Below are 26,801 nucleotides of genomic sequence, written 5' to 3' on the forward strand. Positions count from 1 at the left end.
CTTCCCATCTGCCTTTCTAAAGCATGATAGTATTGGACTGCATCACAAACACAACTTATTTTAATAACTTTAAAACTGAAAACAATTTCTTTTTAGAATTAAAATTTAGTGAAACTTTTAATAGTTTTTAAGAAATCTGGGAGAATTTCACATACTGTTTCAAATAGTTGTGTTTACATCTCCAACAAGTAACAGTACAGCTGAAAAGCAGTTGGAATTGTAAGGGTACTCTATTTATTTAGTCTCTAGTATGAAACAATATTGGCCATGCCTTTTATTGGGAAGGCTTTTGTCTTCTTAACTAACTTTTAAATTGAAATCCTGGCTTTACAGAACTGAGGAGCCAATGCTACTGATTTCAGAGGGAGCTGGCTTTCATCCCTAATCTTTTATTTTTGTCTGCATAATGAACCGATACATGCCCAATATAAGGAAGTTCTTAAAATAATACACTGAAATATTGGAAAACATCTACACTGTGGAAAACACAGCACCCACATAGCTTTTTCAGACTATAGCTGCAAGGAAGGACTCTTTGCAGGCATAAAGCAAAAGCCATTTTCAAATTCTTACAGGCCTGGAGACTTCAATATATTTTTCTAAGCTATTTAAATGCCAAAGCTGGCATCAAGATGGAGATACAGTTGAGTCTGTATGCTGCACTTCATAATGTAAATCTGCAGTCCTTAATCAGGCAGAATTCCAAGTACAGTATTTAAATTTTTCTCATCTGTTTTCTAAGAACTTCATGATCAAGCACATAATTTAAAGCCTACTGAGATCAGTGGAAAAAAACCTATTGGCTTCAATAAGCTTTGGATCAGACTCAGAGGACCACAGTCAGAAAGTTATCTAGGGCCTAAAAATGCATCTAGTGAGTTTTCCAAAGAACCAACGCAGCCTTTCTGCAGATGCTGAAGACACTTTTACAACTGAGTGCTTTCCACATCGATTTTGAAAACAAACAGATTCTCAGTTGAACTATGCCAATTTTGCTAGCTCAGCATCAAAACTTCTAGTTATCTTAGTTTTCCTCTCAACTTTTCCACATTCCTATCCCCAACTATATTAATCAGACATTTTCTTTATTCTTTGTTTCTCTGGAAATCTGGTGCCTCGCTCTCCTTCCCCGCCCCCGCCGTCTCTCCCCTCTCTGTTTAGTACACTTGGGAATTTTATCCTTGACAACAGAACTTCATGATGAAATAGAGACTAATAACACTTTTAACTTCTACTCGTGTTATGCAAAGATATTTTAACTTCTGATGAACTCAAGCTATAGGAAATGGTGATTTCAAACTGGACTTGATACATTATATGGTCATTGAGATATTTGCTATAAATATTTTAGATGGTAATTCTATTCTTCCCAAAGAGAAAATTACTTAATTATCAGGGCCTTTTGCTCACACTACTCATGGAAACAGATATACTTTTTAAACATATTTAAAGATATTAAATTATGAAAACCAGTTCACACAGGGTAACTATCAGAGATAATTATTTGATAGCTCATTATGAGACTACAGTAGATTTATTTATAGTAATTGCCATGTTTTTTGTAACACGGTGCCAAAATCAGATACTACTTCATAGCCAAAAAAGCCTCCTTTGGCACTAGCAGATTGAAAATCACTGCAACCTGTTAGTCCAGTGCTATTAAAATCCAGACACACTTCTCTCTGCTCTATCAATATTGCATAGCCACTGCAATCAATTTCCTTGTCCAAAGCCACCCAGGTCAGTCTGCTGTCTTACAAGAGCTATGTATGCACATAGGTAAATATGATTTGCCATTTTCTATGTTTTATAATCTACCATTTAACCTTTAAGCATATGTTTACCAAAGCCTCTACAAGCACAATGTCTTATTTTAGCTGGAGAATATCAGGCACACAATACAGTAACTTCTGCTTGACTGCAAAATATATCAAAGCAGAGTGAGTCCCTGTCTGTCTTGGGGGAACAACGGTCCTCTGTCTTCTCATTCCAGATCTGACAGTCATTTACAGGGACAGAAACTTCATCTCCCACTGAAATGAGGAGAGGTTTGCCCATTGATTTAAACTGTATCAAGATTTAGTGCCAGGTGACTATTGGCAAGACATTTACTGCAGAGTTATTGCTCAACATATTTCATTAATGATAATGATACTAAAACATTGGAAATCTATGAAGGTGGAATCAGAAGGACTGGACCAGATGCTCAATGGAAAGATGAAGTGAGCTCTGGATCATACCTTGCTTACAAAGCACCATCTTCTTTAGAGCTAGCAAAATTTTACACAAAGGATTAGAGGCATGTTATTGATTATATAAAACCCCCGTAGAATAAAATGTAAACGAGTAGATATGAATGGTGAAAACACAGTGAAGAAGCAGGAAGAGAAGTAAGACCGTGTTTTCACCAACACGCACAATTACTGACACATTCAGGGAAGCTGCTTACAGCACATGAAATTTTCCACACCGAAATTTGCAGGATGGACTCCTCTGCTTACTTTCAGCAGCCTCATCACATATTTGAGAAATCAAGCATAGAAACCACAGTCTCTAAACTTCTTTGCTTCAAGTTTTAACAGCAACTTTTCAATCCTCAACAGTACCAAGTGCAGTGTATCTGACCGGGAGCCACAGAGCAGCAGCATGAGATGGATTTTCTGTTCAGAGCCTGGGGAGCTCCCTGTGCTGCTCAGCTACCTTGAAGGCAGCTGTTTTAAAGAATCGCCACGCTAATGAAAAAATCTAGTTTCTGGAACAGAATATAAGAATGAGCAGTTTCTATATCTTTAGTTTGCCCTTTCTTGTCAGCTTTTGCTGGAGTAAAATGAATTCACCTGAAATATTACCATTAGAGTGGGGTGAGAGGAAAGTCCAATATAATTAGAATCAGAACTATTACATGAACACTGTGATAGGAAAGTCACAACCCCCTCCGCCCCCGCTATTTACTCCAACTAGAATAACCTCTTTTGCTCACACCAATATTTACCTCCTTGTCATTTAAAGACAAAAAAAAAAAGTCAGACCAACTTTTAAATTAACTTACGTACCAGGCCTCCAGAAATGATTAACATTTCTTGAAAGAAAAGAACAGCAAGAAAAGAAAAGCCTGGATTATTGTAACTGTACAGAATTTCTTCTTGAACTACAGGTTATTCCTCAAACGGTAAGATTTAATCGCTCATGTTGTAAGGTCGGCCAATATGAAATTATGATTATCTAAGATTTTTAATGCACAATTCAGCATGGCGCTTCTGCATGAAAGGCCAGTGCTTTTGGCAGGCAGGCTGAAAAACACAAGGAACTCCCTCTACAGAAACAAAAAAGGCAAACAAGAAAATCTGCGAGAGACCCCTGGGGAAGACCTACCTGCAGCGCTTGCTTGCTGTCAGCCCTGATGGACTGAATCCATGAGCAAAAGCATCCCCTATCCCCACGAGCTTCTGCAGACTTTGTGAAGAGCACTACAGCTTTGCAGAAGTTGCAGCTATTCATCAAGTTCATCTCAATTTGCGTTACGTGTGTTCCAGAAAGCACCACGCAACTCCAGAAGTACAGAAATACTGAAGTTTAGCTTACTACGTGTGCAGTTTTAGTTTGCAATGAGTGGGATTGCTTCTTATTACTTGCTGTTAGTTTTCATTATTCATGATGGAAGAATGCTGATGTCCTCACTCTTTTATCGCTTGCAAAAGGCATTCAGTCTCCAAAAATATTTCTGACTTTCCTGATTGGTTGCTTTCTTGTGCAATTTATTTTAAATAAGTTTCCATGGGAAAGGGTATTTTGGAATACACAATTAGAATAATTACCAACTAAAATTAAAATAAAAGCATGGTGGAATGCCATTCAAAATCTTCAGCACATTGTTAGTACAAACTTCTCATATTGTGTAACTAAACATAAAGGCAAGTGCCATGAGCAGCTGCAACCCCTAGCACAACGGGGGAAAAACCAGACTCTACTAAGTAGAAAAGTAGCTTGCCATGTGCGGCTTCTCTGTTCTCTTCAGCCAGTTTATCGCAGACTTGCAGCAGAAATTATTAAGAGTCGCAACAACAAACGGTGGTGGGGAGACAAACTTCTATTTTTGGTTTAATTAACATGGATTTTTATTTTGGGTTTTTACATAATGAGTTCTAGTTTATATTAAGTACATTACTACTGTTTTGGACAGCTCGTTATTTTTAACATTTACCCTCAATCTGTAACTACACACATAAAGTCTACACTTACAATAATATATTAAAATCATTAATATCCTAAAAAGTAAGCAATGTTTAATTGCTCCTAAAGTTAAAAGTCAAGCCACTGAACCAGCAGAAGTCTCCAAATAAGCTCTGAGAATCAGAGTTTGCTGAAAAAGATTTTTTACAGGATTAGCCTCTGCTCTTGGAGAAGATAACATTTTTTATTTTCACTCATACAAGTAGTTCATATTAATGTTTAACTAAAATGAAAAAATAAAATAGAATAGACTCGGAATCAGAAAAGCAAAGGTGCCACGTGCAATATATGACTAAAAACTAAGTATGAAAGAGTGGGTCCATTATCTCTGCCATCTTGAAAGACTACCTTGACCAGAACAATAGTTCAGTTTAAAAAGAGACAAAGGTAATACTTGGTCTCATAAGATAAAATTTGCTGTAATGAACTTACTTTTTCTTTAGGTATTTAGATGTTCTAAGGTAGTTTTATTCTGGTAAGAGAACAAATTTTAAACCATTCGCTGTGTTCAATCATAAATTAATTCTAATTTGCATCCAAAGACAGCTTGAATTAATGACAAAAAAGTTTAAAAAGCATAATTCATCATTTCATAACCAGAAAAATTTAAAATGTGTAGACAAAAAATATAATGTGTAAAAATGTAAAATAAAAATGTAATTAATGCATATTAAGCTATGCTGTTATTTAAATAAGAGTAAGGAGCATACTGTCCAAAGTTAACAGGAATGAAAAGTTGCCAATCAGCGACAATCAGCTTTCTTCAGATAAATAATCACTCATAGATTTTTAAGAAGTACAAAAGCGAAAACAAGAGTAAAGCTAATTATAAAAATCACTTAAACTGGCCCACCCTGAAAAAAATAAACACTTTCTTTTACAAACAGCTAACTTAGCAAATGGTAACATTTGTTTTCCATCTGCTCCTGAGGTCTTTCCATAAGTAATATTGTCTGCCTGATCTTTCTGCAGCTCCTTTACGGTGCCGTCCAATGCTCCACTTCCCGCAGCATGCCCTCGCTCTGCACCTTGCCCCTGTTTATCTACCTTATCAGCTCAGGAAGAAATTTCGGCAAAACTCTTCCTCTGGTCACTGATATCTCTGGGAACTAAACCCATTAAGATATTTCTGACCCCTACTCATGCTATTTTAACTGTCTGATGTACAGGAAGGAACTGATAAAAATAGGATTACAATGCCCTTACAGACGAACTAGCAGGAGGCTTGATTGTGGTTGATGCCTGAATAAATATACAATAACAGGCCCTACATTTCAACACCGCTTTTGATAGAAGGTAAGAAGAAGTGTCGGTTTTCACCGCCTGGACTGCAGGACTCTCTTCTCAAATACCTGGGAAGCGTCTTTGATTGAAGACTGAATCTTCTCTTTTTAGTCTGATTTTAAATACAGAGCAGGAGGTGGTTATTAGTAGGTAGGAATGAATATTAGTATTATTTTGTGAGGTACAAAGGTGCATTTCTTCCCACAGGTGCTTACGTGTGGCCCACCCTCAAGTTCAAATGAAGGTCTAAATTCCTTTGAAGTCTAAATATCCTCCCCACAGATACTGGGTGCGAAGGTGGGTCTATTGGAAAAATAAGCAACAGCCTAACAGCTCCGTGGAAAACAAATGGGCTGGACTAGGAGTTTGGGGTGGGGAGAGGAGAGCTGGGATTGCCCAGGTCTTTGGCAACTCACCACTGCCTTGGGAGAAGCTGTTCCCAACAGGCGTTCGGGTACAGACTCAGTCTGGGGAACGGTTTCTATAGTAATGGCACATTTGCCAGCCCATTGCTGGGTTCGGACAGCAGCAAGAGAGCACAGTATTTCCAGCAAACCATTTCAGATGGTTTTCCCTGACTCCATTGTACTGCGGTACAGGCTGAAGCCTGTCTGCATTCTTTTAATCTTTCTTAATAAACTCATTATTAATGAGTGATGCATTTACCACCCCAAACAGAAATTTCAGGAAGTAAACTCAGTGCAGTTTTTATTAACCTCCCTCTTTTTAGAGAGGAGGGCTTCAAGTGTCCTGAAATCACACGTTATCAGCTCCCACTTCAAGTAACACAGCCATCTATTCCGCTTCAACAGTATCTCAAATACGCCCCTTCTTATCCTGCAAAAAATAGACACCTACTTAGCTTTCCAGTGCCATGATCCAGCCAAGTGCTTAAGCAAGCACACAAACTTCAAGCAGGCAAACAGTCCCACTGGCTCCTTTGAAATCATTCATGAAAGTAAGTCAGCATCTGCTCAGTACCTTGCTGGATCACCTTGCTAAAAATAAGTTAACAGTAATACTTGGCACGTTCACTGTGCTTCACATGCTGAAATTACTGTCCAAATGGCGAGCAGCAATGAAAGCATATAAATATTACGAGCCTCATTTTGTAGATGAAGAAATTAAGGCAAAGAAACCAGTCACTTGCTGCTCCTCGTACAGTGAGACGGCGTCAGAGCTGGGACTCCCCTTCCCTGGTCCCTCGCCCCACAGCCCCATCCTTCAGGCATCCGCATGGCGCTCTAGCTGGAAGCACAGCCAGCATATGCAGCAGCTGCCTAGCAGTCTGCAGGTCTGCAAACAAACTTTAAAAATTCAGTTCCACTGATTACAACAGTCTGTAGCAATTAATACAGATCAAATACTATAATTAAAAACAGTCCTATCATTAAACTGTGATGCATACTAGCACAGTGTCATTCAAGAAGCAGTAGAAAGACCAGATCTCCTTGAAGATACGTGTTCTACTCGTGTAGTAACTGTACTAACTGTTAACTTCAAAGGCATTTCTGACATGCATATGCAACCAGCTCTCACGAGCTATGGACACCTTCTCGAGCACTCTCTCCTCTACACCAAAAACTCATGACCCAACAGTTTGCCTCCTGAAGAGGCCAATGCATTTATTTTATCTCCCTACCCACTTATCTTACTGAAATATGTCTGAATAAAGATTATTTCACAGCGGTCACCTACGTGAAATTGCCTTTCACGTACATGCGTAAGTGCAAATCACGTGGCTTTCTGATGGGAGGGCACAGTAACTTATTAATGGATTTCTCCTCAAGGGTTCAACACACTAAGAACATACAGCAGCTAAGTAACACTGTTTAAAAATGTATCACGGCCACTTTCCATTACCTGCTTTATACAGAAAGCACTTTAATTTAAATGGGACAACCTTACATTTACAGAAGTACAACGATACACACCAACCCTGTCACTTCATCTCTCACTATTCATTATTAGCAGATCTTACTGAAGTACCAGTTCTCTTCTGAAGTCATCATCCAACAAGACAGTAAATCCCCTTTTAATGTACCCAGTACTAGATCAAAACTCGATCAAAACCCCAAACCAAAGCACTGCAGCAAGAAGATGCAAAGCATTTACCCAATACAAACTGATACCCGCTGATCGTCAAACTGAGCTTACATTGTCTCCCAGCCTCCCTTCCCTTCCCCAATTTCAGCGGGATTTAAATGCTTGCAGGCTGACATCAAAATCGCTCTGTTTCAAGTCATTTAATACCGCATCTCACTGCTTAGTGCCACTGGAGATGTTGCCCTCTTCAGCAGGGAGAAGCAAGAAGGCCTGGCTCAGAGCGGTCAGCGATGGACAAGCACCGTGCATGCCACGAGTGATTTCTTCATTCTGACTGCTGTACTCCCCAGCCCGAACCAAGCAAAAGGTAACAAGTGCTCTGGTTTTATGTTACTACAGCTCTGGATTAGCACAGTCATAAATCAGGGTTGTGACCCATATTTTAATACCTTTTCTTCTCCTGGTTATGATGATTCAGTTGTGATTTGAACAGCATGGCACTCGAACCAAGCTGTGACAAATAAACTCTCCACACTACACTTTATAATGTAAAAATCGATTTTTGCACTGAGCTTGTAAAATCAAGCCAAACATACATAAAAGAAACAGAAATTTCACAAGACTGTTTTTATTCAACTGCAGGTGACAAGTTGGTACTCAAGTTCATATAGATGCACATAATGTAAATGGAAAAATCAGGAAGAAAAATTTTTTCCTACTGTAATTTAAAGTATCTTTGAATTTGAATGAAATAAAAATTCAGTGGGCTACTAACAAAATGATACCCCCAAGCTGCACAGCCAGAAAGCACTTAAACCCACGTTGAACTTAAGCACACACATAAATCTTGCAAATTTCACAAGGGTGAAAGTGTGCACTTAAAATTAAGGCGAGAGTTTACTGTTGCTTTTGCAAACAGGTGAATGAAATTGCAAATAGACACACATATATACACATACACACACACACACACACACATATATATAAATTACAAAATAAAAAAGCTCTGCCCATGCTGACTGCTGACAAACAAGCAGTAGACAATTCAAAGCCTGAAATATCAACAGAAGAATTCTATCTGGAGTACTTTTGTTTTTAAAGTGAGATCCCGGAGAATCAGTGAGAAACACGGTACTGATCTGCACACCGTGAATTAAGGAGAGATACTGAGAATTATCTCCTAGTAAGTCTAAATTCAGCACAGAATAAAATTGCGGTGTACCTGGGGTGGGGGCTGGGTGGGGGTGGAGGAGGCGTAATTGCTCTAAGAAAGGAGAATTATAGCTACTCGGCTGCTAAGATTTCAAAGCGCTGCGAAGTCATAGCTCTATTTCATCATATTTAATTTTTGTAAATATATTAAATTCAGTCAATTCAGTAGATGAAAATAATATAGTAGATTGTATCATCCCACACTTTGGCAAAATGTGATACAGTCCCTTTTCAAAAACCTAAAATGCGCTTGCCTGTGAGGACTATCACACAGATGAATAGTGGCTGAAGGGCCACAAGAGAAATAGATTGCAGCAGCACAAGGGAGGTGCTAGTAGATCGCCACAGGGATTGGTATTAGGATCAGTTTTATTTAACATCTTTATTAATGATCTGGAAGAACGGGTAAACAGTACATTAATTAAATTCACAGATTTCAATACAGCGAGAGGTGTTATAAACATGACAGCGGGGAAAGAAATTATGCAAAAGGAGGTTAGAAACACTGAGAGAAGTAAAAAAAACAGGATTCCTTCTGAAAGAAATGCAGGCTAATACATCTGAGAAGAATTAAAAAACATAAATAACTAGTGAAAGGAAGAAACCTGAAAGCCGTTACGCTAAAACAAAAGACCTAAGGGCAGCAGCTGACAGCAAATTATGAATGAGCTTGCAACATGAATGGGTAAAAGAATAAAATGATCTGGGCTACCCACATGGATGTATCACAAGACATCAAAAAGACACTGTGATGCAAGTCTGGACTTTCTGCAGAAGCAACGAAACATACGGCCACCATACTACCACAACTAGCCAAGTATCTCCACTCAACCACACAGTACATTACTGACATCCACGCAGAATACTGGGGTTTGGGTCTGAGCTCCTTCTGAAGGTTTTTTAAAAACAACAACCAGCCAAAGCCCAACGCCCAAAAATATTAAAAAACCTCACCAGAAATAAGAAAGAGCAAAAGACAAAAACATGAAAGGATTACAAAGACTGAATATGTAATGTAATCCACACAGGGTCTGAAAGATACAGGAATATAAACATCACAAAAGGTACAAGAAACCTTTAGGCTCATCTCATCAAGTACGGTACAATTCGGATTTTTTTTTTAAATGAAATGAACATAGGAAGAATATAAGCAGACTATTAGTTCCCATTAGTAACACCTATTATACTAAGGAACAATCTCGAAAAGTACTAACTAAAACTCCTTTTCTTCATTCATTAAACCTGGGCAAAACATTAAAAAATAGGGCGCCGGAGATGATCCTGTGATGGCAGAATGACTTAATAGGTCTTTTTCATCTCTAACTTCAATGATTCCATAAGAGACAATAAGCAGAGAGACAACCCTCTGCAAAATTAAATCACTGGGAATCAACCGGAGAATGAAAATTAAATCACAATGAAGTATTTTCTTCTTTGTAAGCATTAGCATTAATCACATGCAAAAGTAAAATATTGGTTAATTTGATTCTCTGTGCCCTCCAGACTGGTCAAAATGAATCAATGCAGGAAGAGTGATTTCTCTGGTAACTGGGGAAATGATAAGGAGGGGGGGGGGGGGAAGAAGAAAGAAGAAAAAAGCCCAGTAGAAATAGCTGGCGAAAATTAAATGACCAAAAGGGGGCTAGAGAAAACCATGTTAGGGGGCCTATTTCTTCTAAGAACAAGATACGCAAAATTTCACAGTGGTGGCTTTGAAACAGCATTATCCAAAGACTGCTGGAGTTGCAAAGAAAATCACCTTGGACAGTACAAACTATTACTAATTTGTTTGAGTGACTGTTATTACTAATCTGCAAACCACTGAAAAATGGCTTCACTATATGGGGCCTTCAAACAGCTAGCCCTCTCCAACACCTCAGTTTGCCACAGGGAGATGGCGGTGGTAACCCAGAATCCCAGCTCCTCTTCAACCAACATAGTAAAGAGCGGGCACAATGAATTTGCAAGGCACGATAGATTTGGGAACCCCTTCTCCTTGACTGCTGTGAAACAGGTTACTTGGGTGTGTGTTTTTGTTACCAGGATCATGTCAGCGCTAGGGCAGAACCGAAGGCATTCCAGCTGCACTGCATCAGCGGAGGGAGGGAGGGCGGTGTCACGCTGGCATTTAACTCTGCTCTTTAGGCCATGAAAGGTCAAACTGGACAAACCACAGCCTAATGAAGCGATTTGTGGCTGGGGGTGAGGCGGCACAAAGCCTTTCAAATTAGCGGTTAAATGATGGCACGGAGTGGTAAGGGACCAGTTCTCAGCATAGCCAGCAAGAATTCAGGTGTGGACTTCACTGGAAGTCTAGACTGGGCCAGTTTTGCGAAGGCTGGTAATTTAAGCTTGTGCACTGGAGAAATTGAGGCATGGACATAAAAAGCAGGCATGAGCACAGTCAGAGGCAAGCACAGCAGCTGAGACAAACCCTGCTGCCCCAGGGCCAGGGTTTTTTCCAGACAGCAGCCTACGTTCTTTAGTCCAGTGACAGACTTTATTGAGCTGGCAAAGAAAGACGTAATCAACATAACAAAAACTTTCAAAAAAATAAAACCAAAGGAACAGTATAGAAAAAATAACTAGGGGTCTGGTTTGTTTCTTCCGATACATTTTAAAAATAGATACTTTCCTCCTACAGGGAGGAAATACTGTATTTAATTAGAAGCATAAATCATTATGCTTTTATAGTTAGTAATATCTTCTATAATAAAACTAGATTAGTTTCTCACTACATATGCTGTTTATTGTTCAAATTTTACGATAAGTTCTAATAATGGAAGTGTTACAGAACAGTGCAGTTTGGGGTTTTTTGTTTATGTTCCACCAACTCTTAGATTATTTTTTGTTATATATACATCAGCAGAAATCTGTCTGGCTATCTACCTACTGCAGAAAAATACGCACTACTTTAAATGACCCTCTGAATGCTATGGGGATAGATTTATCTTTTAAACTCTATAGAAGAGTTTAAAACTTAGCCCCGTATCTGTGATCAAAGCCTGAATTTTAATCCTTGCATTTAAAGGTTCTTCTCATTCAAAACACACCTAACAAGTGGTTCTGCTGTGACAGGATCCATCCTGCAGCTGCCGGTTAGCTCTCTATCAACGCGTAGCCAGAAATGTCACTAACTTAAGCAATTTTCTATAGGACTGCAATTATTTTCCTCTTTCTATTTTCCCCATCTTACAGCAACACAATCAAGACGTAAACACAAAGAAAGTGCAGCAGACACATCACTGATTTCATTGCCATTTAAGCCAACCCTAGCAGCTCTGTGCCATGGACTGATGAGGAAAGCACATTAAGCACTTGCAACAGAACATCCAAGTAGACCTGTTTTGCAGCCTGATTAATAGAAACAACCTCTAAGGACTAATCACAAGTCGAGCCCTGTTTTGTAGATTAATAGAACAAAGGCACAAGAGAATAGGGAAGGTTACAGGACTGGAATATAAATAAGAAAAGGTGTACACTCTAGGTAGTTTGACTGCTAGTAATTATCAGCTAAAGGCACATCCTTACGGCGAGGGTCTCGCTGTGCTGTGCTAAAGCGGCTCACTTCCAGATGGATGATCAGTCTCTGCATCTCTGAATATTTTATCTGTATTTTAACTCCAGAATTTATGAAACAACAAAATCTTTCTCTGAAACAAAACGTACCTTCATCTCACACTTCAAGTATCACTTACATTTCTGTTGATGCTACATGATTATAACATTTGCAGGAACTATACTTTTCAGTTATACATACATGGGTCAGCAAATACAATATTGGCATATAATGAATGAGTGTTACTCAAAACACTGCTGCCACTGCAATATGGTAGCAGATGCTAAGACCCAGCAGAGATCCCACATACCCCATATGACCCTGCGAGGAGGTGTGCGGCTCCTGCCGTGCCATCCTGGGCAGCGGATTTTCCTGGCCCTGAGCAGGATTCCACCTCATGAGGAAAAGGTAATCAGCCAGAGAAAAATCCTACAAATAAATCCCTTTGAAACAAAATGCAAGATAATGTACATTTTTTTCATTACCTGGAGTTTTGCTAACGTTCAACAACAATCAGAAGTTATGCATGTACAATGTGGAGTGTCTACACAAATACCATATGGAAAATGACGGAACTTTTTCATGCCTCTGAGGAAAACTACTTCTCTGCTTTTGAAAGTATTCGATTTGATTGGCTATAACAAAGTGCAGTGAAGATAATGGCAATACAAAGCGCTGGGCCAACGCCTGCTTCAGAGTTCAAGAACAACTGCAGGTACCTCTCACAGCCAGTGCTTCATAAACGCATGGCATCTGCGGTCCAAAATCCTGAATGAACTAAAAAAGTCCACCTAACTTCAGACAGGACATATTTCATTATTTATGTTTCAGAGTATCTCTTCATCTACAGAGAGATTAAAAAATATACCGAACTCTACTAGAGTGATTTACACTTGACTTACTTCCACATTTTCTAAGCTTTCCCAAAAGCTCTACCTCTTCAAATGCTATACACACAAGAACATAAGCAATGTCATTCTTGAAACTCAAATCTAGGAGTTTATAAAAAAGGATCTTCAGGTTAGTCAATGGAAGACATTCTTCCTCAAAATGGTATTTGCTAGGTTTCTCAACAAATATAAAACCTGTGTTATATTCACAAACAGAAGAGGGAGACAAACTTATCAAGACCTGAAAAAACAAATTCAGGTACCCATAAACTCAGGGATTACAGTGCATTGGTGCATTCCATATTAAAAAGGGAAGCACTTTAGGACTACAGCTTTCAGATTACCACTCGGTTTGCCTTTCTCCTCCATTTTCCTGCGATACAGGACATGGAAGTGTCCCAAGTAGTCCAGATGGAACACTAAGAGAGGTGTTAAAGAGAACACCTTTCTTGCAGTTCCTTTTTATTACATTCCCAGTTTTGGAAACAAGATGCATTGAAATCTGTGCCAGGAAAAGGAGACTGAAAGATTCATCCTTCCTTCTTACATAAAGCTTTCTTTATATATAAAGTTTGAGGCGATACACAATCCCTAAGTATATTCTCAGGGTACAAACTTGTAAACCTTACTCAAGAGGGCAATACAGTTAGCAGCTGCAACTATCAGCTTTTGTCGGTAAGATTCACATGTGTACAGAAATAAACTGGCGTTTTGAAGAACCAGACCACAGAACTTTCTTGTCAGTCCTACCCATCCAGCAAATGCTGCTGAAGCATCAAAACAGAAGGGATAGCTCTCCAGAAGCAAAGGATACACAAGTTGGCAGATCTGCAGATACAATACTCAAGTACTTACAACATTACTTGCAAAATAAATACGATGGACACACGTGTCAGATGATTTCAAATCATCATGAGCTCATTTTCTAGGAAGCATTTCCTTTGTCAAAGTAGCCATAGGCACAGGGTTTCCAAGCATGACATGCATGTCAGTATGTAAGGCAAATAGTGAAGCACATATGTATATATTAAAGGATACTGTGTTTAGCGTTTACCTAAAATGCTAAAGAGGAACACAGAATGGAGTTACTAGGTGATAACTCCCATTACTTTCTCCCAGGTACACTGTGCATGCAGGCCGTAAAACGATTTGTCTGTGCAAAATTACCTGAGGAGGTAGCAAGGCGTCGCAGCTTGCGAGGCCTTCTGTACTTACTTAAGGGTGTACGCAACTCAGCCACATCGATGAAGGCACAATGATAAGCTGCTGACATCTTCCCGCTTGTAAACCACTGCTTAAGCCTTCTCTCTGCGTGCACGTATACAAACATAGCTCTCAACCATACTGAGATTTTTATCTTTAGCTAATAGAGTCAGAAATGTCAGCAACTCCCATACTTTAGATGCACACAAACCATAATATAGACTAGCACCTAAACATTTTAGAGGCGGTTATAAATACCCAGCGGTCTCATTGATTTTCAACTGACTCTGTGAGTGTTGACCACTTCTGAAGTAAGGTGGCAGATCTATTCTACTGAACGGATTCTCACGAAAATCTGATCAATGTAGCTGTCACTCTTGACCTTTATGTCTATGCTCAGATTCACGATCAGTGTTCTCTTATTTGAGGTGCTTGTGCAATTTTTGCTTTATTTCATAGCCTCTGTGAATTACTTTAAGCATTTTATATACGTCAGGGTAAAGTTACCATTCTGATGAATAACTATTAGATAAATATGTCCCAAATCATCGTGAAGACGGTCATGAGAAATCTTATCCTTCACTGGGAGCTAACAAAATTTACTCACATGCTACTTGACTGACTTCTTGTATTACATCCAAATACAGTTTTTCAAAGCTAATTTCTCTTCCATTTCTATTCCATTTTATCACCATCACATCATGTGAGCTTTATCATTAGCTCCACCTGAAGCAATATAAATTCTTCCAAATTTTTTCCGGTTTGTCCTGAGTAGATGAACTATGAAGCAAACTACCTGTAGACTTCACCTCTTTCACAGTCCTGAGAGTACGCAGGACAAGACCTACCTCCTCTCTTGTCACCCCTCGCCCCAGTCTCATTCATTTCACTGCATCTTGTAAAGACACTTGAAAGTATCCCTGTTCTTCCAAGTACAACTTAGTTCAGCAAAGCTCTTAATATGTATATCTGTATTTAACTAATAATTATAGATTTAATTAAAGGTTAATTAAACTCCTTGCTGGGTGCAAATGCTTTCAGCCTGCTCAGTGCACACGAATGCCACATTGACCACTGTGTTACTGCAGTGTTCAGCAAAAGGAAAGCAAACTTCTTGTTCTTGGACAGCTGGCAATTGAAAAAAAACCCAACAGAACAAAACAAAGCAAAACTACAAACACAAGCACAACTTGTGGGTTTTGTATGCCCAACCTGTATATCAAAATGACCTCACTGTTGAGCAAACCACCCTTCAACCTACGAACAGGAGAGCGCCATAAATAATTAGCCCCTCAACAACACAGCTCATGCTCAGTCTGGCTCTTTGCTTTTTTGCACGGCACCTACTGAACTCCAGGAAAATGAAGCGGGAATTAGAGACAAAGAGCAGATTCCCACAATCATGTGTTTGGTACTGCTCTGAAGGAGTTCAAATCCCTGTTTCCACACTAGGAAGGATTCAGAAGAGTTCGGAGTGCCACCATTTTATGTCCGTTTTAACTGGCTAGACTTCCACCCACAAACAGACACAGTTTGTGTCTCGCACTAGTAATGAATACTCTGAAGTTCTTATTCTTGCTGAAGTCAAGCCTGAAGGAAAGGTTAAGACTTCATGATTTACCCCAGTGCAGGGATGCAGAGCTTTCCAAAGAATTAGCTAGGACAGGTTAGCATCATGGTACTAAAAATTACTTACGAGACAATATATTTAAAATTACAAACATTCCACTATTTTTTGTTTTTAAAGTAAACAGGACAATTTTTTTACTTAGAAGTGAATCTGATATCAAAGAGACTTGAAGAAAAATCGGCGACATTCCCAACAAGGCAAAAAATGTAAACAAACCGCTGCAATTCTAGACCAGGGGGAATACATTTTTCGATCCTAAAATGAGAGACTTGAAGGACAAATGCCAAGAAAAATGAAACAGAAGCCTGCACCTTTAAACACAACTATGCTACAGTGGGGGTGTATTTGTTTAACACACAGACAGAAGACTTCAGTCTTTGCCAATACTTTTCTCAGTTGCTGACTTCTACTGCATAAACACCGGAATTCCTGAAAAACTGGTACAGCACCAATAGTCTTGGCCGGTCTCCCCCCCGTTTCCTCACTGCTAAAGACCAATGAAGAACTTTATTGCTGAGTAGTCCAATTTCTATTCCTCCCTTTTGTAGGCACAAGCTAATTGCCAACTAAGACTATGAAAATAAAAGAAATGAGATCCATTCCAACCCATCAGTATATCTGAATCCTATCATGTGAGTTGCCAATTGGTTTTTCAGTCCTCACGCTCAATATCTGCTGTTAATTTGCTTGCTATTTCAAGAACTTGAGGACTGTCAGCAAAATCCATGATGCATTACAAAACTTATAATTGAAAAGAAAAAAAAAAAAACAACATCTGATGCTTTTCTGACAGGATAAACACAAAGTCTGAAAACACTGATCAGAAGGCGGCAGACGTACTAACTTAAGAGCTATTTGTATTAAAATACGATTGCAAATGAAGCAGCGAAAGAAACAGAGTTGCAGAAATAAGTTCAAACTTATGCAAAACCATTTGATGAAACCCCCAAATTTTCCACTGAGCTAAAAAGAGAAGAAAAAAATTGCACGAAACATTATTTTTAAAGGAGATGACTGAACCTGTCCATACTTTCTTAAGGCTGCATTATCTATGCCAATTAAAATTTTGCTTCTGAAAGAGAGTTAAGGCACTTCCTCTAGAGTTACTAAAAAAAGCAAATGAAAGCCTTGGCTTCGCAGAGGTGAGCGATAGTGAGCCTTTTGTTCTTAACCTCTGGATCACCCTACAGATCAAATTCTTGGACATAAGAAAAACCCGCTAGTATTCATTAAAAGCAACTGGGAGGCCAGCTTTGTGCTTCTGTTCTTGAGACCTGAACAAGCTACAACTTGACAAATGTGCAGGATATTGCTGAACAATGCTGCTGTTCCTGTCAGAGGGAAGAGCTTTATTCCCAGCTTCATTCAGGATGAACTGATTTTCATCACAATGATGCAAATCGCAGATTTCAGTCATTATTTAAATAATCAATTTTAATCTTTTACGTTTGTGCTTTTCAGTTATTTCCATGAAGTTGATTCCGTTAACCCTTAAAATGCATTGATTTATATTGAATTAGCTTTCATATTAAAAATTTTCTTCCCTCAAAAAGATTCATCTATCTATAGTTATCTAAACAAATATATATGATGAAAGTCTCCGGTCTTCAGTTTTGCTTTTCATTCTGCTAGATACAGGTGGAATTTGCCTATACATTTTAATAGCTAAAAATAATGTAAATAATTGCTTTAGTAGATTATTTTATACTTATGGCTTGGGATATTTTTTGTGGAATTTTTATGGAGAACAGAATTTAAAATCCATAAATAAGCCTATTGCCTCATTATTCATGAAATTAACTACCATAAATTTCTATGCACACAAAATAAAGTTTTTCAGAATACTTTTTCATTTCAACTATCTTTGTCTTTCAAACAAACCAAAAAAGCTACCTGTAGAACCAAACAGCAGAACAAAATAAAACAGAAAAATACTCTCCCTGAACAATTGTTTCTGTCAAAACGTGGTTTAAACAAATTCTGGCTCCAGTTAACTGCAGTTCTCTGGTGGTTTGAATGCTTTTAAAGCTTCATTAGAAAACAGACATTGCTAGAATACTTGTATTCAAACGTCTGTAACATTATAGTAAATTCAGTCCTTAGCATGGATGAACAATTTCAAATATAATTTAAAACACACACGTGTTTTAAAATAACATTTGAATTTAAATAAAACTTATACGTATTCACTTATACATATTCAGCACCCGAAGCTGCAGAAAAAACAGACGGTCTCTCCTTACGCTTTTACAGATATATCAGTATGAGTTATGCTTACATGTACTTCACAAAGGGAGTTTTAAGATTTAAAAATTCATATATCCATTACTGTTTGTATTTTTTTATCTTGTTCAATAAGTAGCCTCAGTCTCCAATTTCCAAAGGAGAAAATGGTTCCATTGGAATCTTTAAGAGTTTTGACTGCATAAACTATCCGTTATTTTCCCACCAAACAAGCCAGGTTCACAGGGCAAAGTCAGAAGGAAGAGAAAGGAGGGAAATGTTTTTGTGGATTTTTATCTATAGACCAAATGGAAAAATCTTCAGCCATTTTGCTCCTTCAAGGTACAAAGAATCTCCTATTTAAGGTGTGAAAATGTCAGTTCCATTCTCCACCTCTGAAAATGAGCAGAACTTGGAGCGTGATTCATGTCCCACCCTTGCTCTTTTCTCTTTTAGGGGCTGATACTCTGTTTTCAACTCCCCTCCAGCTAATGCCATTTAATACTCTCAGAACCATCAGGCTAAATTCAAATTTTCTGCTCCTTAGAGGCTGTTGATATGCACCACCGCACATTCCAATTGCAAATACACATGAATGCTCTCGTGTATTGTAAGTTATTTTCTACATACAAATTCTACTAAATTGTAAGTTAGGAGGCACTACTTGAATTCTCTTAGGTCTTTAGAAAGCTTTCAGATGTACCATGAGTAATAACATGTAATGAATATGGACTGATATTTCTTTTCTGTAGTTACACTGAGTTGGCAATTTACATTTTCTAAATACATAGATGACTTATAGCCAGTTTTCCCAGTCTTCTGGCAATTACTTCTTAGAAACCCCTGACAGGCTGAAACCTCCAGAATCACAGCTGTTATTCTTGGTTTGATCCCTCTTTTTAAATTAAAACCAGTAGCTTTATCAGCAAATGAGAATTTTTTTCCCTTTGGAGATCCTTACAAAAATGCACATAAATTGAATGTGCCAACTTATCTCATTTTAGGGTTGGAGCATGTTCTGGGTTAATGACCAGTGTTCCACTTCTGTGACAGAACTAATTGGGGTAAGGTGGCCATAAATACATACAAAACCCCCACAAATTCTCTTCCTTTGGGGTAATCTGAAGATTTATAGTAGTAGACTGAGATGCGATTAGAGGGGAAGGAGAAAAAAAAAATAAGAAGTGCTAACAGGCTTGTCTGATTGTTCTCTCAGTTTCTAGGCACAGAACAGATCTGGAACAGATTTTTCCAATATCTGATGTGACTTTTCCTTCCTCTCAAAGGCCAACTAAAATGCAGGAAACTAGATTAATTTTCACATTTTCCAGGAACTGTCATTATTAAAAAAAGAGAGAGAGAGAGAGAAAGAAAGAAAAGACAACTCTATCCTCTGAACACAGACTAGCTGATCTAAAAAGCTGTATTCAAAATGATAGCCTCAACTCCACATCAACCGTTGCTCAAAACATGCTTTGACAACAGTTTCTCACAGCTGAACACAAATGAAACACCCTTCGAGAGAGAAGAAGTCTGCATTTGGTTGGAGCTCAGCGTGCCTTTCTAGCAATCTAGCTTTATTTCCCATTGATTACTAATTGGAAAAATCCAGTTATCGATGGATTATAGGGAGGAATAATTAACATTTGTCTTCCACGACTAAGTCAGAATAGATATGCCATTCAGTTGTTAAGGTTAGAACAACTCGGTTCCTTGATGCGGCATCCCTTAATATTTCAGAACAAACATTCTAAATCCATGTGTATACCTGCAAAATGAAAGAACTTCTAAATGCAGACGGAGACAAAAGGATAACAGATTGCCATTATGGATTTGGGAAGCAAAAGAAGGAAAAAAAAAAAAGATCACTACATTTTGCCAGTACATACAAATGTAAATGTAAAGGCATATCACACGGTTCTGTATTTCAGAATGCCAAGCTCTCTCTTCCCCAACGGTACTTTTCCCCAGAGTTGGATTCTACGTTCTCCTCCAGATCTCTCCAGCAGCTCTGTAGTAAGCAGAGTTCAGGTAAATCTGCCCCAAATAAATCTGAAAAGATGTCTACACTTCGTAATCATTGGATGCCTGCAGAATAGAAGCCCTCTGAATCTGAGACATATGTATGAAAGAACTTGAACACAATCTTAATCTTGGCAGCTAACTTTCCAGCTCACACAGCTGCTCACCTTCCAGCAAGTCTCAAATTCACCTCGCACTACCCAAGGCCTTTATCAGCCCTGTCTTCCTCTGTGTGTTATATGCTGCTATACTAAAGGCTATGAATTTGAATTAAATAAATAATACCTTAAGTCAAGAATGTGAGATACAGAGCTGGATCATCATTATCTAGCCAGCACTAATGTACATATATGACCAAAAAAAGCATTGTCAGAAGCATCACCGTGTGTGTTCTTGTCTGAATCACCAAGGCCTGCGGCCCAAGTGAACAGTCTAATAGAGATGAGACGAAAGGGAAAATTTCTCAGGTCTGTGTAGGTTTGCCCCATTCTTTGGTTCAACGCCTGCCATTCCCCCTTCCTCTCCCACTTTCACCTTTAAAGCAAGCCTGACATCAAAAATGTAAGTTACAAGCTTATAATAAACTCTTCTTATAGGTGTGCATAAATTAGCATCTAAGTACTTCAGCTGACAACTGAGAATGCCAAGTAGCATAATGATTATCACCATCGCTAAAGTTCAGGTTTCTGGTACAGCCTCAAAGGACTGTGGCTGTTGTTAGCATGAGGATTCCAAACAAGTGCTACCCAAGACTCCACAGAGAGGTATCAGGCATCACAATTCAACAACATGTAGGAAAAACAAAGAAGAGTCTCCTTAGTACAAAACTGGACAGCAACTTTTCCTGCATATGCTTGGCACAAGATCAAAACTGGCTTGAAATTTTGTTATCACAACTTTACACGCAAAAGAAAACAATGCCTAGAACTGACCAGAAATAACACTTCAAGTACCTGCTGCCTTGAACCTTGTGCTGTGTGGGTGTCAAATACTACCACGGACGATCTGTTAGCACATAAATACCTAAACAGCATACAATATAATGGAGCTTCTTTCCCTAATACATCCTAAGATACCACTGCAGTTAATCCACAAGCACAGAGTGGATACTGAGACCAAAATTTTTGAAGTGCATTCAGCAGGCAGAACAGAAATAATTACAATTCTTTTTCTCTTATTTCACACACATGGCTAAATATAGCCTATTTATCCACAAAAAACGTGGCAATAGTTTCAGAGTGGATTACAGGTAAGTTCGATACTGTTCTGCAGGACAATGCAGCAAAGCAGCTTCATGCATTTTCAGCAGGAATGATTCCTACTGTGGTTCAAGTAATAAACAGCAAAGAAAGTTTAAATTGAGACTTACCATGGGGCACCATATATTCGGAATCCTTTAACTGTTATCTCTGAATCTTGTAAGTAAATACTATTTGTCAGGAGTGACTGAACATTGTCAAAGTCCTCTGGTTTCAATTTGGACACAGAGGGAAAGCGGTAGTAATCTTGTTTAACAAGGTCTGCCATGAATTCCTTATCAAATGTCAGTTCATGATTCCCAGCAATCACTATTTTATATTCATATGGTAGGTTTCCTGAAATAACAAAAAAAGAGGACTTAATTAGCACATTTTCCTCCCACACCAGCATTGATGGCACAATAAGTAGACAGCTAGCAATGACAGAATGAAATACCCAAGATCTGTGTGCATCTCCATGTTGAGTGGAAGTTATTAATGCTGCTTCTCTTCCATTGAAGGAAATTGTGTTAAAATGTAAAAGTAACATCACACAAAGCAATGTTACAATAAAAAGCTTTTAACAAAACAAGCTGGTAGGCACTAAACCAGCTCCAAAGGTGGCATAAACCACCACCACTCCCTTGCTTTCAACTGATGACACACTGATTTAGATTAGCCTAAAATGTGACTCTGAGTCCTACCATTTAATCCATGGGACTGGGTCAGAGTCAGCAATCCTGAGTCCTAATCCACAGGAGTGACCTGCAGTGAGATACCTTGGGCATCTGAGCGGGTGGGTAGGCCAGAGACTGCAGTATGCCTCACAAGTAAGTCCTGAGGGTACCAGGCATGGGGTACTGAATTTGGCTGCTGCTGGTGTTAGCTTTTATTATGCCATTATTTGCATGAATTCGTACGGAACCCAAAACATTTAAAGAAGTGGCATTTAATCCCAGACCTAGCCTGTTCACCAAAGCTCCAATTCACTTGCAACGGACTTTCACTTTATAATTATTATTATTCATTTTATGGTAGTATCTCATTTCTGTAAGAAGTACACATGTAGAAGAAACCATGAAACTCATGCAAATAAGACATAAGGTAGGAAAAAGGAAATGTGGTTAATTCATTTACTGTGAGGGTCAGAGATAAAGAGTACAGGCTTGATCACCTCAAGTCAGGGCAACCATTTCTGTTGTTTGGAACAAGGCATGGATCAGACCCATGGAGGCAGATTTTTGGAGTTCAGAGTCAGATTTTTCAAGCACTTGGTACCAACAACCAGTGCTAGATCTTCCAAATAAACCTACTGGGTGCTGAGCTCCCTTAAAAATATGGTCCCGTACTATGGTGTCTTCACAGAAGTTTGGTTCTTTTACAAAACCTGTCCCACTGTGACTTGCCAAAAATCACACGTAAGTTTGCATCAAAGCTAAAACCAGACTCACATCTCCCTTCTACTGACTTTACCATCAGCCCGATTTCCTAGTCTTATAGCAAATCATTCATTTTGGTGTATATTCCTAATAATAATTTAGAAAAGGTTCGTTTTGCTTTGGGGGTTGGGTGTCGTCCGTTGCCGCCCCCCCCCCCCCGCCCCCGGCAGCAAAATGTATGTGGAAATCTATGGGTCCATCTTGCTACTCCCAACATCTGCCTCGAGGAACACAGAATCAGATGCTATATATTTCTCGTGAATACAGTTCTCCTAAATAGATGTGGTTTTGCTAGTTTAAAAGTTGTCTTTCAACTTTCAAAACTGTTTGGGTTTGTGTTTTTTTTAAAAAAGTAAGTTTCAAAGTAAAGCTGTAAGTATTTACAACAAGATTAACTTTCCCCTAAATAAGACTTAAAGGGAACATGTCAAACCCCTCTGCTTTTCCATATTTACAGCACAGAAACAGGAATTACACAAGATATGTATATAAACATCATCTTTGCAAAATGAGTTAATTCTGGATCGAAAAACAAAAAGCTATAAATCCCCTGAAAATAACAAGCAGACATCTTCATAGACACCTCACATCTGAACAAAATGCAGATCATACATATTCATAACTCTCTGCGGAGCTGCATTAGATTAAAAGCTGAGGGAGATGCAATAAATGCTCCTCTACAGTTTATGCCTCACTCTCATTCCTCCCCTCCCCATCTCTGCTACATGCTTCTCTGCAATTCATTTTTATTTAAACACTCAATGTAGCAGGTACCTACAATTCCTGCTTTCTGTGATTCCTGGGCACAAGGTAAAATTGTTATTTTCTCCTCTCTCAGGAAACATAAAAAATACCACTGGCATGAAATTTGATACACTTGTCATAACTATCAATTCCCCAAAACAAGCTAGATGTGATTAAATTCTCAGAGAAGTAGGATGGAGAAGTTAAATTCAGGTTTCTGTAAAGTTACCAACATTTGCCAGTTTTAGCAGAGAAAACTTCTCATCTTACTGGATAAACGTTCAGGTTTTACACTTTCTCCCATATATTTTGATAGATTTGAAAATCAGCACATTTTGCTGATATTACATCCAATTAAGTCTGGAACATTTTGCTTTAAGTCAATTTTTTTTTTTATCTTGACACCTTTGAAAAAGAGGGCTTAATTTGAAGACACGCAGGACATGAAGACAAACCTATGGTGACATCAGTGATTATTAAAACATATAAATGTAACATTATACATGTTCTGTAAGCACCTGAAATCAGTCTGGGAAACCAAACAGTATTTACTGCAATTGCTGTCAAGGCAGCCGTTGATTTTATTAAGACTAAAGAGAGGCTCTGCTTGGTCAGTTTTTGAGAGCCAGGACGGCACTGGGGAGCCGGGGGCCCTGGGAGAGAACAGCCGGTCCCCAGTGCCACCGGGGAGCTCAGGACATGGCCCTACCAATGAAACCCAAGGACCAACACAAGGATTGAGGAATAAGGTGAAACGGGCCCTGGAAGCCCATTGATTTTTTAAAAAATTAACATTTTTTTTTTTAAACCCTATGGGGACCAAAGTTCATCAGCATCTACTGGTAAGCTCCAGCTCAGAGGTACTGCACACCCACAGCCTGCGAGCCGGAGTGGCCAGTGCTGGCTGTGGCTGTAACGGCTGCAGACCCAGGTGCCCCATCCAGCAATGAGACCAGAGGTGCTTCACTCCGTATTTGTACGTACTTTAATATTTACCACAGGATGTGCACCAAGGCCTGACCAGGCTCCCGGACTTTATAACCAGCCACATTTTGCTCTCCTTTTCCAGAGCTGGCTCGGGAGCTAGCGATGAGCAGCACCACTCATCAAAACGCAAACACCTCAAAAGCCAGGCCCAAGCAAAGGGGAGCAGAGCAAGAGGAAGTCTCATCCATTTCTTTCCTCTTCCCTGAGGAAAGACTATATAGCACTAATCACAGTAATAAATTACCTGCAATCAGATTAGCTATTTATTCATCACATTCAGGTTTTCCCTTCCTGAAAGGCCCTGTGGCAGCACACAATATTCATTTGCTCTGATACAAATTATGAAATACTTTGGCATGTTTTCTTTTGGCACTCCTGCCCTTTGTCTATAATCCGCTGACCTTCTGTGTTTAATACGGAACCATAAACAGTCACACACAAAAATCTCCTACTCCACGGTATTTTAGTTTCATCTTGACCAGATTAATCTCTGCCTATCTACATCTGTGCTGTCTGTACAGAGAGGGAGGCTGCAGCACAATACACAGGCATTTCCTCAATTTTCCTTCACTGATTTTTGTTAGCTACATTTGGTCTTTATTACTCTCATTTCCTAACTATTACATTTTCCATCATGCATCAGTAATATTATTCATTCTAATTTATACTGTGAATCTGGCAAACAGATAGAAGAATTGCTTTCCGAACTAGGAAAAGAGTTTGATCTGTTTGCTGGGATGAGCACTTTAGAAACCCCAATTATCAACCCCCAGGGTAATAACTGAGTTTAAATGAAAAATACTTAAATGTTTAACAGGTGAGATCAAAAGGCTAAAATTACAGCTACTAAAAATGATTAGGGCACCAAGTCTGTGAAGTAGAGTCTCTTACACTGGAGTATTTGAAATCCTATATATTTGTGAGTGTATACACACGGGGTGGGGCGGGGTGTATCTTCAAAATATATTTATACTATTTTGGCTAAGATGTTTTTCAACATCAACAGTAGAAGCAAGGGCACAATGTAATCACTGATCAGAAAATATTGCAATTAGACAAGTTGTTCTCTTCTAGAAGACAAAAGGTCAGTTATCGCTCTTGCTCACATAAAAACAAAGACAGTTAACTTGAATAACTTGTAAAAAACAGAATTGTTTATAGTAAATATATTAATCTAGGAGTCTCGAAGATTTCTGTGAGCTCTCATTTAACAAGTCAACCCTCAAGCTACAGCCCCATGTCCCTTTGTCCCCCAAGCGTCCATCCTCACTCCTGAGCCACCACAAGGATTTGGTGGCCGCAGAGCACAGCAGATCAGGAAACTGATCCAGCTGAAAACTGATGCAGCAAAAAAGGAATGAGGGTCTGTGAACACTGGTAAGGCAGGACTTCTTTTGGTGGCTGCAACCACTTCTATCACTTTAAAGTGTTAGCTGAGCAACAGACTGACTTTTAATACACCTATTACACAGGATGAGAGGGGAAGGTGGGGGTGTGGGGGAGTTGTTGGGTTTTTTTAACCTACATAAGTAGGTGTTCCAGTGGTTTTTTTAAGTTCACCTTAAGTACTTGATCCTAGGAGTCCTTAATCTGTTGAACAACCGTTCCCGTTTTAATGGCATGCTTCATACAAGTACAATTTAGTCACACAACCCAAGTTCTGTAGAGCTGCCAGACATGAAAAGGAGTCTGACTGGCAATGAATGTTAACTGCTGAGTCCCTATAAAAATAGAAAATCACATTATTTTTTGACTACTGTTACCTACAAAACCCACAGGGAAGTAGAAGGATAAGAAATAATGTGATACTAGCTGTCTATATAGTGGTAGAAACTTGTATTTACACACAAATGCTACGGTAGTGCTTTTGATGTGAAGCTCTGCGTATGCATACACATGCATTAACTATTCAAACCACACAACACTTCCACGAAACGTGAAGCGTTTTCATGCCCATTTCATAGCCTCATAGACCCTTTGGCCACATGTTGAGAAACGGGCTGAGAAACCTCAAAGTACAAACTGTAGTGCCTTCAAAAAGAGGGAAAATCTGTACCAGTGAGATGCCTATGCAAGTGAATCATCTCCTGTTTA

The 26,801-nt window shown here is 38.9% G+C and overlaps 1 protein-coding gene across 3 annotated transcripts in view; it reads right to left on the reverse strand.

Annotated features, from left to right (window-relative positions):
• The window catches only part of MPPED2 (metallophosphoesterase domain containing 2), a 110,950-nt gene that overhangs the window by 24,449 nt on the left and 59,700 nt on the right, over window positions 1-26,801 (reverse strand). For all 3 annotated transcript variants that reach the window (XM_087746726.1, XM_087746724.1, XM_087746725.1), the window contains exon 4: window positions 21,669-21,894. In XM_087746726.1, coding sequence (XP_087602852.1) covers window positions 21,669-21,894 — 226 coding nt within the window. The remainder of the gene's footprint in view (window positions 1-21,668; window positions 21,895-26,801) is intronic.

The sequence above is a fragment of the Nipponia nippon genome, unplaced genomic scaffold (assembly GCF_047370975.1).
Source record: "Nipponia nippon isolate SJK-2023a ecotype South Korea unplaced genomic scaffold, ASM4737097v1 scaffold_10, whole genome shotgun sequence".
Taxonomy (NCBI): Eukaryota; Metazoa; Chordata; class Aves; order Pelecaniformes; family Threskiornithidae; genus Nipponia; species Nipponia nippon.